Consider the following 16,189-nt stretch of genomic DNA (forward strand, 5'->3'; position numbering starts at 1 on the left):
GTCAAAGGACTGGAAACGGGTGACTACTCGACGCGCGGGAAGTTGAATAACTATGGCGGCCTTCTCGAACAAGAGGATCGTTAAGAAACGTTTCAACTTTATGCTGTCGTCTTTCAGCCCGGAGGAGAAAGAAAAATTATCTCAGTGGATTAGAGAGCTTCGAGGAACGTACAGCGACTCTCCTGTAAGTAATAAAAAGTGTAATTATCACAAACTTTGGTTTATGATTGATTGAATCGAATAGTGTCGAAAGGAAAAATGTACTCGGTGTCGATCCGCGACGCTCGTGTGTTGGTCTTATTAATATTATCAACCAGTCAACTCGACTTACGACCTGATTTTCAAGAAAGTTAAAAGATATGAAGATCTACAGTCAGATTAGAACTGGAAGTGGACTTCAGCCCTTGAGGATTATCTCATTAAGCTTAAATAGTTAGCTTTAACCCGTTATACCCAAACATCCGCAGGCAAAAAAAAATATATGTGAACTTCATATATTCATCATATCTGATTTATCATCACGGGTTTATTACGAATCAACTTAACGGGCTGCTCCCAGTTGGCTTGTTAGCTCAATTGGTAGAGCGCTGCACTAGTATCGCAGAGGTCAGTGGTTCGAATCCCGTACAGGCCTGATTTTTTTCAGGTCTGATTTTCGCTATTGCATAAATAGGGCTCTCTACTGCGAGGATCGTGCATCATACGTATCCGTAGGCAAGTTCTTCATAGTGTTCTCTATGCATTTCTTGTGTACTTACCAGGAGAATTTGCCTCACAATCAAGAGCTTACCTAGTGAGCGATGACTTCCTCTATTCTTATGACCTGAATGTTAGATTTAGGAGTGATACTGTTGGGAGATGTTAGATGCTCATCGCGGTCAGGGGTAAAAGGGTAAACATAATACCAAGTTGCTTTTTATGATTAGACTTGCATTTTGCTAGGGTTGATTTTCCATTCTTTTCTGATCTCTAGATAGTGTTCTTTTTTCTCTTTGTTATTGCTGTTATTATTGTTTTTGCCTTTTTCAAACAAACAAACTTATGCAAGAAATTTTCAGATTTTAGCTCTGCCAAGTACACATCTATTATTAAATTAAAGATCTTCAATTCCAGCAGATTTGATGTAACTGCTTTGTGCTTCAATATATTGGCACAGTACGTTTTCTCAGATGACCCCAAACAATGCATGTTGCTGATTAGCTGCCTTGCATACTGTGATCATAAGGCAATATTCTTTTTTTCTATTACATTTATTTATTTATTTATTTATTTTTGCTATCATTAGCACTTTGTTAGGAGTTGCACACATATTGTTTGTGGAAAACCAAATCGAGGTGAAAAATTTCTTTGTGGCTGTGTATCGGGTAAGTTCATATTTATAATGCAACAGGGTCCTTCAGCAGAACCCCTCTTAACCTCAGTTAACTCAAACCCCCCAGTAACTTAAACAAGGTCCGATTTCCCTAGACCCCATTTTTCAGTCATTTACTATCATCTAACTCAAACCTTCTGCTAACAAACAATTTTTTGTTTCCATTGAGAGTTCAAGTTAGCAAGGTTCTACAATATTATTGCTAATCTCGTTGACAGGCATTAATTACAATAAACCGGTGTCTGTAATTTGGTGATGAACAATCTCACATCAACTTTCTCTTGACTTAGTATGCATAGTGTGATGATGATGATGATGATGATGATGATGGTGATTGTAGCAGCACATACATTCTGATTGGCTGAGGGCTATTTCTTGTGAATTAAGTATAAAACTGAAATGGAAATTTCAAATGTTGCCCCTGTGCTCTTGATTCTCAAAGGGGTGAAACAGATAAATAAAAAAAAAACAGTTGCTCTGGTCATAACTCGATGAAGGAAACTAAAAGAGTTACCATAAACATATTCCTTTGGCAAATGAGTCACGATGAACTATTCTCAGTCAATTCTTGATTTGGGAAATAATTATTTATTTCTGAATAGCACTAAAGAAGATTAACCTTTCAGAACACATTGAACAGTCATTGCCAAATTTGAAGAGGAACTAAGTCTGTGGATTGATCTATCCTTTGACATATCATTTTGTTTAGGCAAGTGGATTTTAAGGAGACAGTATATAGAGGACAGCATTAAGGCCAGGAAATGGTTAGATGAACATTTATATGAGTGGAATGAGCAGTGTGCTGTGGAGGGAATCTCTGCCTCTCATATTTTGTCGCCTTCTCGTTGGAGAAAACTTCTGCAACAAAACAATCCAAGCCCTTTTGAGGGTTGGAAAGCATTGGTAAATGTTGCAGATTCTAAGAAGAGAGCTGCTTATAAGAGGTAGGGTAGAGAAGCCTTTATACATTTGTTTGCTTGGTTTTCTATTCTTCTATGCACAGCTATACATTTACAAATAGCCCTTGCTGTCATCTATTTTTTTCCTTCAGTTTGTTTTTCCATTCATCCATTTTTTCATTTATTTCTTTGAAAAAATAAGACAGGCTCACTCTACTTCTTGTATGTGTAGCAATGAAGTTAGACTGAATGTTAACGTTCTTTTATATCAAAAACAAAATTTTTAAAATTATTTGTGTGTGTGCACATATAGTATGTATGTATTTATGAATATTTATACAGGATAGCCCAGTTTAGCAAATAGCTAGTTTAAATGGGGCCCTGTGAAACAATAACACCCACCCATCCCACCCCAAGGGAGGACATCAATCACACAGAAATCTCATCTGTGAGAAATTAACGTCTCCTACCCCTAACCCTGCAGGAGACGGAGCCTATGGTTTATTCGTCCTTATCCAAGAAGACTAGAATGTATCTATCCATTTCTTGATATTATAGAGAGGTAGCAAATTCTCCTCAGTTATTTTAAGACCATTGAGTATTGGTTTGGCCGGGGCTCAAACCCTCGACCTCTCACCCAACACAATCTGGCACTCTAACCAACTGAGCTAACTGGGGGACAATTGAGCTAACCAGGGGGTGGTTAAAGTAAATAGTTGGACTGATGAATGATGTTAGTTGTGCTAATCACAATATTTTGTTTGAATACATATGGCTAGAGGTATTTTATCTTATTTTTTGTTCTCTTAAGGTTGTTAGAGGTTGGTGGTGCTGCAATTGTCAGTGGAAAGCCACCATTCTCTGCTAGTCTTGCATCAAAAATAACGCATATCTTTGTGGAAAAAGCACTTGAGCAAGATATTCAAGCCCTTCAGAGTGTTGGGGTACAATGTCTGTCTCCTGATTATATTCCAGAATTCATACTTCAGGTGAGAAAAATTAAATGCTATTCTGTTTGAAATAATAATTTGGGGTACATGTGCAATGCACCTAGAGGACCACTTTGAGGATGACGTAGTAAAATTGTGTTTTGCAGGAGTTTACCTGCAATAAACTTCTTTTAGTGACAGAGTATCTAGTGTCCTATTGGAAAATCCATTTAGATGGTCAAAATGTTTTAATCTATAGATTTGGATTATACACTGTAAATCTGTTCACCCTTTTACGATGTAACATCAGCATCTATATTCTCCATACTGTTCTCTATACATTTCCTTGGGCACGGACAAGGAGAATTTGTTTATCAATCAAGAGCTTGTTTAGTTGGTGATCATTTTCTTTACTCTCATGAACTTAATGTATGATTCAGAGATGATATTGTAAGGAGAAATTAGATGCTAGTCTCTTTTAGGGGTCAAAAGGTTGAGTAAACTGCCCTAAACTCATAAATGTCAATCTGGTAAATAGTCTCCTTAGCAGCTGTTGCTTGGTCTTGTCATGCAATACACTCTCATGCCAGAGGTGAGGGAGAGTAGCAAGTGACTGCATCTTAAGGCCCACATAAACGGTTTCAACATTTATTTTGAACAACATTCATTAAACAAAAGTAGAACGGATGTTGGGAAAATGTTGGATGCAAAAACAAAGTTGTTCAGAGGCCTTTCAAAGGCCTCACAAAGGCCTTACAAAGGAAAAGTTGAATCGATGGTGAATGAAAGATTGAACTGATTTAAACTTGATTCAACATGCTTTCAACAAGCTTTCAACATTTATTATGTTTTCAGCAATGTTGGACGACCTGTTTAAATGCACCGAACATTTGTTTCAACAAAGTGTTGAATGCATGTTGAAGCAAATGTTGAAATCGTTTAAATGGGCCTTTAGTGTATCAATGTTGTTCTGGTCAAATGAAGATTTCTTAATTATTGTTTGTAATAAATACTGAAATCCTTTATATTTTTATTTTTCTCAAGAAGAAAAAAAGCTTCATTTTGATTTTGATTCAACAAGAGAATTGCAAATGTTAAATTCCTTGGACTTGCAAGGTTTTGTTTGTGTTAAAGTAGGAAGGTAGGGTACTTAGGGGTTTTATTGGATCCCAACTTCTCAACTGTTCATATGATAGCTAACATCTTTCCTTCAATTCTGACAAACAGGATCCTCCTCCTTCTACTGCTGAATATTCAATCTCGGCTTACAATTCTCCTTTAACTCAACCAGCTGTTAAACTACAAAGAGTTTTTGGCAGGTCCAAGAACACTCCAGTGTTGAGTAGTCTGGACAATGAGGTTAATGTTCGTGTGCAATCCAGGATGAGGAAAGATAGTGCTGCTAACATGCCACCTTTAAAAATATCAAGGGCAACCTTTTGTGTTGGAAGAGAGAATCACTCTGTCCCATTTTCCAAAGAGTCAAAAGTTTGGTCTTGTTATAAAGAAGAACACAAGGTGAAAACTACTTTAAGAGAGGCAAAGGCATTGGGTCCTTGTGTTCAAAAAGAGAAAGACCATGTGCTGCTGCTACCGCAAAAAAGGTCTAAACCATCTGCTGAAGTTTTCTGTTCTTCAGAGTCACCAAACAAAAAACAGAAACAGGTATTCTAGATTTAATGAAATGTTTTAATAAATGTGTCCAAACTTAATATTCAAACTTGGTATGCTATCAATATGACTGTGTATTACAAGGTTTGGAATCTTATTAGTGGATGGAAGTGGACTGATTAAAAGCTTAATGAAAACCAAAATTTTATAACCTCGAAATGGTCAGGGCTGGGTTATAATTATCATCTCTCCTTGGAGAGACTGTTATGGTTCTTTTGTTATTGCTATGAACTGGTATGATTAAAAATCTACCTTTCAGGTCACAATTTTTGTGTTACTATTTTGGTGCAAGTACAGTGTGAAATGTTCATTTATTCTGTTGTTAGCATGAAAACTGGGCAGGGCTCATTAACTGTGTGGAGAGGTGGAGAGCAGTATCAAGCTTAATGATTGACTCGAATACACATAATGTAAGTCACTTGAACTTTTTGATTCCATAGATTTTACTTGTGTCATGACACTTTCACATCAACTGATTTACTGACTTTAACAAGTAATCCATAACAGCAAACATTGTACTTTACACTCTACACTTTATTTTATAAAGATATATAAAACAAACTTAAGGTTCATCTGTAGTCGAGTCAAATACCTGCCCAGCTGGAGCTTATCCAGGGTAACATAGCATAAAAAGCAACTAGGAGTAACACTACACCCTCATGGCTGGGATGCCAGTCCATCTCAAGGTTACCCCTCCCCCCCCCCCCCCCAGCATTCAATAGGCTTCCTGATAATTCACCAGTACTCATAAATACTCCTGGGGGGGGGGGGAAGAGGCACTGTGAGAGTAAAAGTGTTTTGCCCAAGAACACAACACAGTGACTAAGCCAGGTGTCAAACCTGGAGTTCAGCACAATAACCGCTCGGCCAATACGTCTCTCCTATACATGTAGAAACGAAAATTGAAATGTTTTTCCCCCTTTTTACAGGGAAGTGTCCAAAGTGAGTTTCCAGGTCACATTCAGGATTCAATAGATGGATATCTGGAAGAATCCCACAAATCTACGGTGTTAGATGTGATTGGTTCTTTTGTGACTTCCAAGAGGTACCCTTCCCCACAGCTTCTTCATACCATCACACAAGGCCTGCTGGTTGTAAGTTTAAGGCCACAAAACATTTTTTCTTTTTACATGTCCATTAGCAAAGAAAGCTTGTTTAGTTTATTTAGTTTATTAGCTTCGCCGACCGGCAGGGACACCGCAACAGCTTGCGCCAATTGCTGCAGGCCCAGTAAACCCACCCATCCCAACCCAGGATAGGACATCTATCACACAGTAGTCTTGTGCATGGGAAATTAATGTCTCCCACCCCCAACCCTGCAGGAGACAGGACATCCATTTATTCGTCCCTATCTGAGAAGACTAGAATATCTAACCATTTCTTGATGTTTTAGAAAGGTAGCAATTTCTTCTCAATTATTTTAAGACCTTGAGTGTTGGTCCGGCCGGGGCTCAACCCTCGACCTCCCGCACAACAGTCCAGCACACTATCCATTGAGCTAACTGGTCAGTGATACTAATCATGGAAGAATCACAACTTGCAGGAATAGCATTCTCCCTCAATGTATTAGAATTCCTTGACCAGGTGACATGAGGTGGTAATCATAATTTGTCTTTGACAAGCTTTTCATTGCTTAGTCCTCTTGTTATCAAACTAGCCTGTCATTTTTTTTTTAACAAGGTGACTTTTGATTACGCCTTTTTTTTCTTTTTTACCTTTTTCGTTTTTGTTTTTTAACTGGTGCAAGGCCGTGCGCTAAGAAAAGTAGAAGGGAGCCCATTGCTTTGAAATTGTGAAATCCAAGGCATCCAGCATATGCTTTTTATGAACAAACTAAGATTCCATAGTCACCTAAGAGCAAAAGCAAAATGTCAGGAGGAGGAACCACTGGGCACTGCTAAAGCACAGCTCTGTGATGAGAATAACTGGTTGAGCAAACATTTAATACTGTACAGGAATACTTCCTTGTGTAAAAGTAGCCCAGACATTCAGTTGGTATGATGAAGTGAGACAGTAAACAGCCCAACAGGGGTGGTGTACGGAGAAAATGGATTGGATAACCTCACCCCATTGTGCCTCCAGTAACAAGTTTTTGTATGATTTGGTCCTATATTCCACGACATCAAATTTTTGTCTCCTTTGCAACTCTTTATTTGAATGTCATTCCTCGCTCGGCTCCCATCCCATAAAACAAAGCTTATTTGGGAAGAAACAAGGCAAATTTTAGGTTTCATGAGGTCAAAAGTGATAAGTAGACAGGCAAAAGAACATGTTGGTCATCTGTTGGCCAAATGTTTACACTCCACTAAAAACTGTGACAAACAGGGCATTAACTGGGATTACTGAGCCGATCCACCACCAAGAACCTGCACACCTTGGACTGTCTGTGAATCATTTTAAGGGCCATGAGACTTTGTAAATAAAGACAATTAATTTGGTGTTGCCCCGAATTTGTAGTTAAGAAGATATGTAACTACGAGAGGGTGATATTTGAAGCCATTTTTCTAGTACAAAGGTTGGCCGATAGGGAACTGCGTTTTGTCGTTAAGGGTACTTTCGTTTGTAACAACAGTTCTGACGTAAAACAATTAACTTTTTGTCTTCTGCGTTAATTTTTTATTTGAAACTCACTCAATGCCCTTGTTATGTATTTAAAGATACGATGAAACGGAGTTAAAGTTCGCTATTTTTTTCCCTCCAGAAATCTCCATCCAATGTCCTGGCCATCAAAGCCTTCCATCTGCTTCATCGTCTCCTCACGGTGCACACACCTTCCCAAACCACTTCACTGTACCACTCAGCACTTGGCTTTCACACAGATGCAAGTGGAATGTCAGATGAGAAAGGAGACAGCTGGGAATTTATGAAAACAGTTTACAGGTAAAATCTCAGTTTGGGAAAAAAACTACAATTTTAAATCAATTTTTGAACCTGTTCTCACGATGATTGTTTTGTCTTCCATCTGAACACCACATGTAATTTGCTTTTTGACAAGGGTGGATGTAGTACAACTTGGTTCCTTTTGTTTTTGTTGTTGTTGTTTTTTTTTTTACCGTCTTGTTTTGTTTGTTTGTTGTGAGTTTTGAATTGTCCTCAGTTTTAGGTGGTTGGAAAAGACCGTATTCCCTCGATTAAATGTGCGACGATTAATAAATTTCAAACTCGTGTAAAAAAGAAGCATCCTTACCGTTCTGACACCTCGCGTTTTATCTGAGTTAGAGTCGTATGGATCGTAGTGGGCTTATTAACCTTTATCGGAGGGCGGCGTTTATTGCTAACTTTGCTTCTAACAGCGTCGCTTAATCGAGGGCGGTTTTCATTAGAGGCAATAGGGTAGTTTGTAGTGGTGCTGTCCTTAAAAGAAGTGTGTTATAGTTTTACAATGCCACTTCAATATTGCCTCTTAATTTTCAGTAACAAAGGTGACAACAGCCAACTTGTGTTGAGGTTTACGACCACTTTACTGGAGAAAGATTTTAATGAGCGTATCAATGGGTATGTACATGTAAACTTTATCGCAGCTTGAAAGTGGCCTGCGTGACAAATGTAGCCAGTGAAAGTTTTTATTGACTGCAACCTTTGATGTAACCTCCTCATGCTTGCCTTTGGAAAAAGTCGCAGGCAATTTCGCGTACATGCACACGAACGGGGATCTCCATCTTGGCCGCTCAGGTCGCCAATCAGAACACAGGATTCGCTTCACATTGCTCACGGGCGCTGCCAGCTATAAATTAAGACCTCTTATTATATTGCTGGTAGCGCCCTCGGGCAATATGAAGCGATTCCTGTGCTCTGATTGGCTACCCGAGCGGAAAAGATGGACCCAACTTTGATCCCCGTGCAAGAAAAAAGTGCGTGGAACGGACTTATAAAGTTTGTAACTGTCGAACAATGTCGGCGATGAAGTCGCAAATCTCTAAGAAAAATGTGTAGCAACTAATGGGGAGAATTGTTACAATCAGTTATGGAGAGTTAATGGAGTAAACTCAGTTCATAGTAGATCCCTTCCCCGACTCTTTTTGGTTGAAACGCAATGACTCTTAGGACTAGTGACTTCTCAGCCTTAACAGACGGATTCCAGTAGGTCACAGCCTCACCGCAACCATTTGTCAATTTTTCATAGGGCTTCAACCACTCTTGGTGAAAAATTACACTGTCTGAAACAATCCCTGCTTTGGCAAATGTTTTGGCCGGGGTCGTGTTCAGTCTCTTTCAACACTCGTCTGCGTGAGATCTTCAGGGTGATGTGGGCTACAGCTTGTTCATCGCATGACGAACCATCCCAGGTGAGTGATTGGATGAATTAAAGAAAACTTTTTGTATTTCTCCGGAATGTGTTGATGGTGTCGTTGCTCGAAATGTGAGGAGATGGAAGCCTGACGTCATAGAACAGAGAAAGCCTCAAGTTATCCTAATTGTTGAATGGTAAAATAGATAAATAGTCATAAGAAATTCCACTGCTTCGCACAATATTTGTAATAAAATACACGCTAAAATAGTAAGGCTGAGGAAAATTTAATTAAAATTAGGCTTCACAAATAAACTGAAACATTTAAAAAATAGGTTTTAACAGATGTAAGATCCTGAAATTACCCAGATTGCGAGCTTTTCCATGATGAGGAAGCCGAAACATTAGAATTACTCTTTAATGAACAACATTAACTCTTCATAGGATAAATTGATTTACCGTAGTTCTCGGTTATAAGGCGCATTTGGTTATAAGACGCACCCCAAACTTGGCAACTTAGTCAAGCCAAGTTCCCAAACTGAAAATTACGTGGAAATACTTGGTTATTAGATGTACCAGAAGGTTGAGAGTTAACAGAAAAATCCGTGCGTCTTGTACACGAGAAACTACTGTAGCATTTACTAAAAGAGTGAATAGCGTTGAAGGCACGCTCTGATTGGCTACTCAAACTCCGGATATCCTTTGCAATTCACCTTCGACCAACAAGTGCGCGATTTGCGGCCGAAAGTATTTTAATCGTTGCATAAAGAAATGGGTTCAAATCTTGTTTTTGTTCTATATTATGCCACTGTTTCAATATATAAATGTACTAATACAGCTATTCGCCTCAGCATTGGTGGCTAGCGGTGAATATTTACGTAGCTGCTTCGCGGTTCGGTAAAAGTCAACCACTAGCCACCTTTACCCCGATGAATAGTTGCTGACTATTTAATTTCATTATACCTTTCTTTCTCCAGATTGCAACTTTGATCTCACTGCAAAGTTTCGTTGCCATGGCAGCTCGATGCTTTATTCTTTCTGACGTCGTTTCCATGAAGTGTTCCGAAGATGATCTAGGCACCAGGTTAAGTGAGCGTTCGCGAACTTTTGTGAAGGAGCTTTTCCTGGTCCTTGAAAATAGAAACGAGGCTGCATTGAAGCGAGTTTTGGAGACATGTAGTCCCACGTGGCTTCGAATGCACGTGACGGACATGCTACTGGTAAACTACAATGATCGCTTGGTACCCCTGAAGAGACGCCACCTGAATACTAAAGGCTTATCACTCGAGAAAATAGTAAGCTGGTTTTGTGTGCTACGCAGTAATGTTCTATGCATCCTGCGAAATATTCCTCTCTCGAAACACATACAATGCTGGAAGTGAACAATGAATTTTCCATTTCAACTGAACGTCGACAGTAATTCGAGATTGTATTGGTTTTGCTTTACTTCGCTCTGTGATTGATCCAGAAATCCTGCGCCACTCTTTCCACCAATCAGATCCAAACTTAAACTAAAAACGACTTGGATTTATGAGTTATGAAAAGTAATTCTTTCTTATTTAATGTAAATTGATTGCATCTCATTTCCCTCCCATATTTTCTTTTCTTTTTGTTTTCCATAATGAAAACAATTTATTTGACCCGAGGTTGCTTAAGTTTTTTCCCATACAACTTAAGTTTCGAATGAACAGATGAATGTTACCTTTGACAAGTTCTGTTTTTCCATATAGGTTTCGAACTATTTCTTCCTGTTACCTGTGGCTGCCTCGGCAAGTACCGACTCCGTCCCAGGATCTGCTACTGTAAATGGAGCACCATGTAAACGAACTCCACATCAGGCTGTTGGGTGAGTACACTTTTCAGACGCGGTGCGGATGCAGTGAGTACACAAGGGATTGAACCGTCGAATAAAACAATAGCAAGAAGCTAGATGAGGGTTAGAAATGACACTGAGAGGGGCCCCGAAAGTTATCTATGTTCAAAAACATAAAACTGTATTATTTCAATTTTACTGAGATTTACACCGTGAAGTACTATCGTTCTTGTCTATGATTGGACGAAGGATGTATTTTTACGGTCGTTCGCTTCGTACTCCACAGCTCAGTATGAATGAAATAAGAACATCATACCATGGAAAGTGCGCACGAACGATTTTTATTCTCGCGTTGCGATGCATCAAAAAATTCACTTGTTTGTTTATTTGATGCATCGCAACTCGTGAATAAAAATCATTCGTGCGCACTTTCCATGGAATAGTCTGTTTACTATTATGATCACTTTGGAGGGTATTAAGAAGATGAAGACTGGTCAAAAAAATGACAATGTGTGAACAACCGCGCGAGCGTGTGCTTGGGCTAAAATTCATTGACATGGCAATGATCACGCGAGAGACCAGCCGTGGTGAAAGGGATGGTTACCCCAATAATTTACGGGTCAAATTTGTTTATTCATGCCTCCTTTGGTGAAAATCGATAAGGAAAATTTAGTGAACAATTTCTCCCCATGAAAAACAAGAGTAAAATGAGACAAATATTTTACCCAAGTGTTTCGCGTGCCAACTGAAATGCTTTTTCCGTCACTTATAAGACTTTATATCCACTATTTTCCGAACAGGGTATTTGATAACAAATTGACTTTTCATCTTGAGCTCCAAAACGTGAAACGCGGTCGGAAGGGAACGGAGAATCCGACTTGATTTTGACAGTCGGCCGCGTGTACTTCCGTTTGATGATTTGTATTGATCGCATTAGTGCTACTTACCATGGGGCGGATGGAAGAAAGCCTCTCTCACGCGAAACTCGCTCTCGAACTTACCGAGCAAACGCTTAGAAAAAGGATATAAAAGAAATTAAAGAAATATTCGCTAGATTCACGCAAGGGACACACTCTACTTTGCAACCAACCGGTACTTACGTCAGACATTCACGGTAACTAATCAATCATTCTACTGAATGTCTTTTTTGTTGCGTTCATTAATACTGCTTGAATTTAAAAATATCAATAGTAATGTAGGTGACGTCATTAAGGTCGCCATATGACGTATAACTTACACTATACCATAGATTCGTGAGGAATTCTATAGTATGTCAAGCAAAATAAATTGACCATGAAAGCCGGGAGTGAAAAAGACAAGACATGAGAAATGATGAAAATTGAGCGTTCTTGTTTTTTTTCCTCTAAATGTTTGCCCTCATCCTTCGCATCATTTACGTCAGTTTCTGTGCATGTACATGACGTTTTCCAAAGACGATGGTTAAAATAGAATGTGCACTTCTGACTGATATCACTATTCTCCACTGAAACCTCATTTGTGGAAATTACTAATGTTAATTCAGAAATGTGAACGGCAAAAATACCTGGATATTCATTTGAATACGTTCCAACGCTCTGTCCTCAGGGGGCGTAGGATTATTCATTGTGAATCACTAGACTATCGCATTTTAGAAAAGATCTCTAATGAAGCCTTTCAGGCATTGGGGGCTGAGATAACCTTTGAGAATAAGAAAAATGTTATCTATGGAATTTTTTATAGACAACATAACACACCTGAAACCTTTGAATTGTATTTTGACGAGTGTATTGAAAAATTCACGTCTTCTGGAAAAGAAATAGTAATTATGGGTGATTTCAATCTTGACCTTCTAAAGTGCGAGTCATCCAATTATAGTGACGACTTTTTATCGTCCCGTCAAAGTTGTTATCTCACTCCTTCAATTGACAAACCAACACGTGTCCGTTCTTCTTCTGCCACCCTTATCGACCATATCTTTATTAATAATAATAATTAATAATCCTGATAAAGTGATGGCCTGTGGAAACTTAATCACTGACCTAAGTGATCATTTTTCGCAATTTTGCATTTTAAAATCTATGAAAGCAAAAACTCGGGTTAAGAAATCTAAAATGCGAGAGTTCTCACATTTTTCTAATGACAGGTTAAATGCTGATCTTTCTAATGTGGAGTGGAATGTTCTCTTTGCAAATGAACCAAATGACGTTAACAGCATATTCTCCTCCTTTTACAATAAATTTAACAAACTGATGAACAAGCATGCACCGATGAAAACAATTTCTAATCGCAAAGCAAAACAGTTCACCAAACCATGGATCACTAAAGGTTTGCGAAAATCGATTGGAGTTAAAAATAAGCAATTAAATATGTACCTTGACTCGCTTAAGCAAACAGCAATATTATGCCAAATTCTTTAATGATAATTTGACAAATACGAAACAAACATGCCTATTAGTTCTATTAAAGATCCTGATGACAATAATTCAATTTCAAGCAACCCCAATAGAATTGTCAATATTCTCAATAAACATTTTGCTTCGGTGGGGCTTAAATTAGTAAATAAGTTACCATCCTTCCAGCGAAACTGTTTTGATTTTCTCAACAGATCTAATTCTCCTGATACGTCGTTTGCCTTCAATTTAGTAACCCCATCTGAGGTGAAACTAGAAATTTCTCGCATACCGAACAACAAATCTCATGGCTTATATTCATCTCCAACGCAGATCTTGAAGTGCTCGTCGAATATTATCAGCAATACCCTTGCAAAAATCATAAATCTATCTATTTCGACTGGAGCATACCCGAATAAGCTAAAGACGGCTAAGATTGTTCCTATTTTTAAAACAGATGATAATACTGATCCTAGTAATTATAGGCCAATCTCTCTACTATCTAATTTTAACAGAATTTTTGAAATATTGATTTTCAAGAGAATGGATTCTTTTATTGAACAACATAATATGCTTTCTCCATCTCAATATGGCTTCCGTAAAACACTTTCAACTCAGCATGCAATCCTGGATATTGTGAGCACCGTACAGACGAACGTCTATTTTCGTGTGGAGTTTTTATTGATCTAAAGAAAGCTTTTGACACTGTAGATCATAAAATTTTACTACATAAGCTAGATCACTATGGTTTCCGTGGTGTCATCAATAAATGGTTTTCTTCTTACCTACAAGGCCGAACCCAAACAACTCAAATTGATTCGTATATTTTTGCTAGAAGTAATTTTACCCGTGGTGCACCGCAAGGCTCCGTCTTGGGCCCACGACTTATCCTAATCTATATTAACGATATTCAAGAATGCTCTGAAAAGCTTCAATTTTTTTTGTTTGTTGACGACACGAATATCCTGTATGCTGACAAAAATCTTAGGTCATTTGGAGTTAATTGTTAACCAGGAGCTCTACAAATTGTATGACTGGCTAACAGCAAATAAATTGACCCTGAATTTAAAAAAATCTGATTTCGTCATATTTTCACTTGCTCGAAGAAAATTTAATTATCAACCTAAAATTATGATGTTTGATAACGAGCAGAATAAAAATGTAGCTTTAGAATGTAAGGAATTTATAAAATACTTAGGGATACTAATTGATAATCATCTAACTTGGAAACATCATATTAATCATATAACAATTAAAATAAGTCGAACCATTGGTCTAATATCTAAACTACGGCATTTTGTTCCAAAACACACTCTTATAAATGTCTATAGATCTCTCGTTGCGCCTTATCTGAGCTATGGGCTAATAGTTTGGGGCCAGGCGTGTAAATCATATCTTGATAAGCTTCTAAAGCTGCAAAAACGAGCTCTACGTTTTATATATTTTTCTGACCGCAATCAGCATGCAATTCCTCTATTTTCCGATGCTGTTATTTTACCGCTACAATTTTCTTATTATGAACTTACAGCTAACCTGATGTTTGATATTAGACACAAAAACACGCCTAGAAGTATTCGAGACCTGTTTCAAGACATTTCTAATATTCACCCCTATAATACCCGATCCTCTGCTTCGCACAACTTCTACACACAAAGCTCTAAGCTCTCTATTCAACTGAACTCGTTTTCTACAATTGGAACAAAAATTTGGAATGAGATGCCTCTTACATTAAGGAATCTCTCAAAATATGACTTTAAGAGAAAAATTAAAAGAGTACTTTTCAATATTCTGTCTTCGGAAGACTCCTATCTCGACATACGAAACATCATTCAAAAGGTCAAATTTTCTTAAGGTTTTTAATGTATTTCTAGAATAACAAGTATAGCCTTAATTGTACTATTTTTGTATTTTTGTAGTATCTTTGTTTTTATACCTACTCTTTTTATTTAACTTCCTGATTTCTGTAAACCTGTATACTTATTCTCTCTAATTAATTTCCTGATTTCTGTAAACTTGCATACCAACTTTTTTTCTTAGTTAAGACATGACCCACCTAGATTAGCTAGCTACCCGTGGGCATGTCGAATTTGTTAAAATAGTCATTAGTCATTAGAAATTAGAATAAATAAAGGTTGTTGTTGTTGTTGAGGAAAATCGCTTGTTTCTTTGCTGAAAATTACAAAATTTGAGTAAAAAAAAGCAAGAGCCGTCAAAGACTGAGTTATGTTCAGCTCTCAGAAAAAGGAATGGGCACATCTTTGGTGGTAAGACACCATTTGATTTTGAGGAAGGACCAAAATTTGCCAGTGCTCGCTCTCCTCTGGGAAAGCGTCAAGAAACACTGAGAGGCACCTGCACGTCGTCCAGCAAGAATATTCAAAAATCACCAACGGTTGCCTATGCCCTTCCACATGGAAGAGTCTGTCCAAAATTCACCGGCGTCCTACTCAAATACCATGACCAATAACTGGCATTTTGTACAGCCGCCAAGTAAGTTGGTCCCTGCTGAATTCTTAGTGAGAGTGAATCGACGTGACGTCCATCGGCAAACTATGAGACCTCGAACCTTTCAAGTCACACAACCGCAAGATCAGAGAAGAACAAGCCAGCATGGTAGGAAGGTTGCCAGACTGGAGTCCGTGCTACGTGCGCATCATGAACCCGAGACGACAGAAAAGAAAAGAGAATCCACATTCCAGAATAAAACCGTGATCTGTAAGTCGTACTTAAAGCTACCTTCGCTGGAAAAAATAAAAATCACTTACCCTCTCCTTGAACGAGAGAGGGCAACAGTAAACCGAGCAAAACTACGGCAACGACGTCTACACAGAAACAGTAGAAGGAATGGACTTTGTGCACAAACAGGTCCGGCTCATCAACATCTAACATTCATCCGTGTTTTACGAAA

The 16,189-nt window shown here is 38.3% G+C and overlaps 1 protein-coding gene and 1 pseudogene across 1 annotated transcript in view; both read left to right on the forward strand.

Annotated features, from left to right (window-relative positions):
• The first annotated feature begins 25 nt into the window (after positions 1–25).
• Positions 26–16,189, forward strand: part of LOC111322175 (SMC5-SMC6 complex localization factor protein 1-like) — a 23,267-nt gene continuing 7,103 nt past the window's right edge. The window contains exons 1-12 of the mRNA XM_088742688.1: positions 26–184; positions 1,286–1,364; positions 2,082–2,316; positions 3,083–3,260; positions 4,428–4,865; positions 5,198–5,281; positions 5,801–5,965; positions 7,573–7,751; positions 8,286–8,366; positions 8,995–9,157; positions 10,077–10,394; positions 10,830–10,945. Of these exons, the coding sequence (XP_088598814.1) occupies positions 53–184; positions 1,286–1,364; positions 2,082–2,316; positions 3,083–3,260; positions 4,428–4,865; positions 5,198–5,281; positions 5,801–5,965; positions 7,573–7,751; positions 8,286–8,366; positions 8,995–9,157; positions 10,077–10,394; positions 10,830–10,945 (2,168 nt within the window). The 5' untranslated portion in view covers positions 26–52. The remainder of the gene's footprint in view (positions 185–1,285; positions 1,365–2,081; positions 2,317–3,082; positions 3,261–4,427; positions 4,866–5,197; positions 5,282–5,800; positions 5,966–7,572; positions 7,752–8,285; positions 8,367–8,994; positions 9,158–10,076; positions 10,395–10,829; positions 10,946–16,189) is intronic.
• LOC148717652 (uncharacterized) overlaps positions 10,953–16,189 on the forward strand; it is a 7,817-nt pseudogene continuing 2,580 nt past the window's right edge.

This window comes from Stylophora pistillata, chromosome 13 (assembly GCF_964205215.1).
Source record: "Stylophora pistillata chromosome 13, jaStyPist1.2, whole genome shotgun sequence".
In the NCBI taxonomy this organism is placed as follows: domain Eukaryota; kingdom Metazoa; phylum Cnidaria; class Anthozoa; order Scleractinia; family Pocilloporidae; genus Stylophora; species Stylophora pistillata.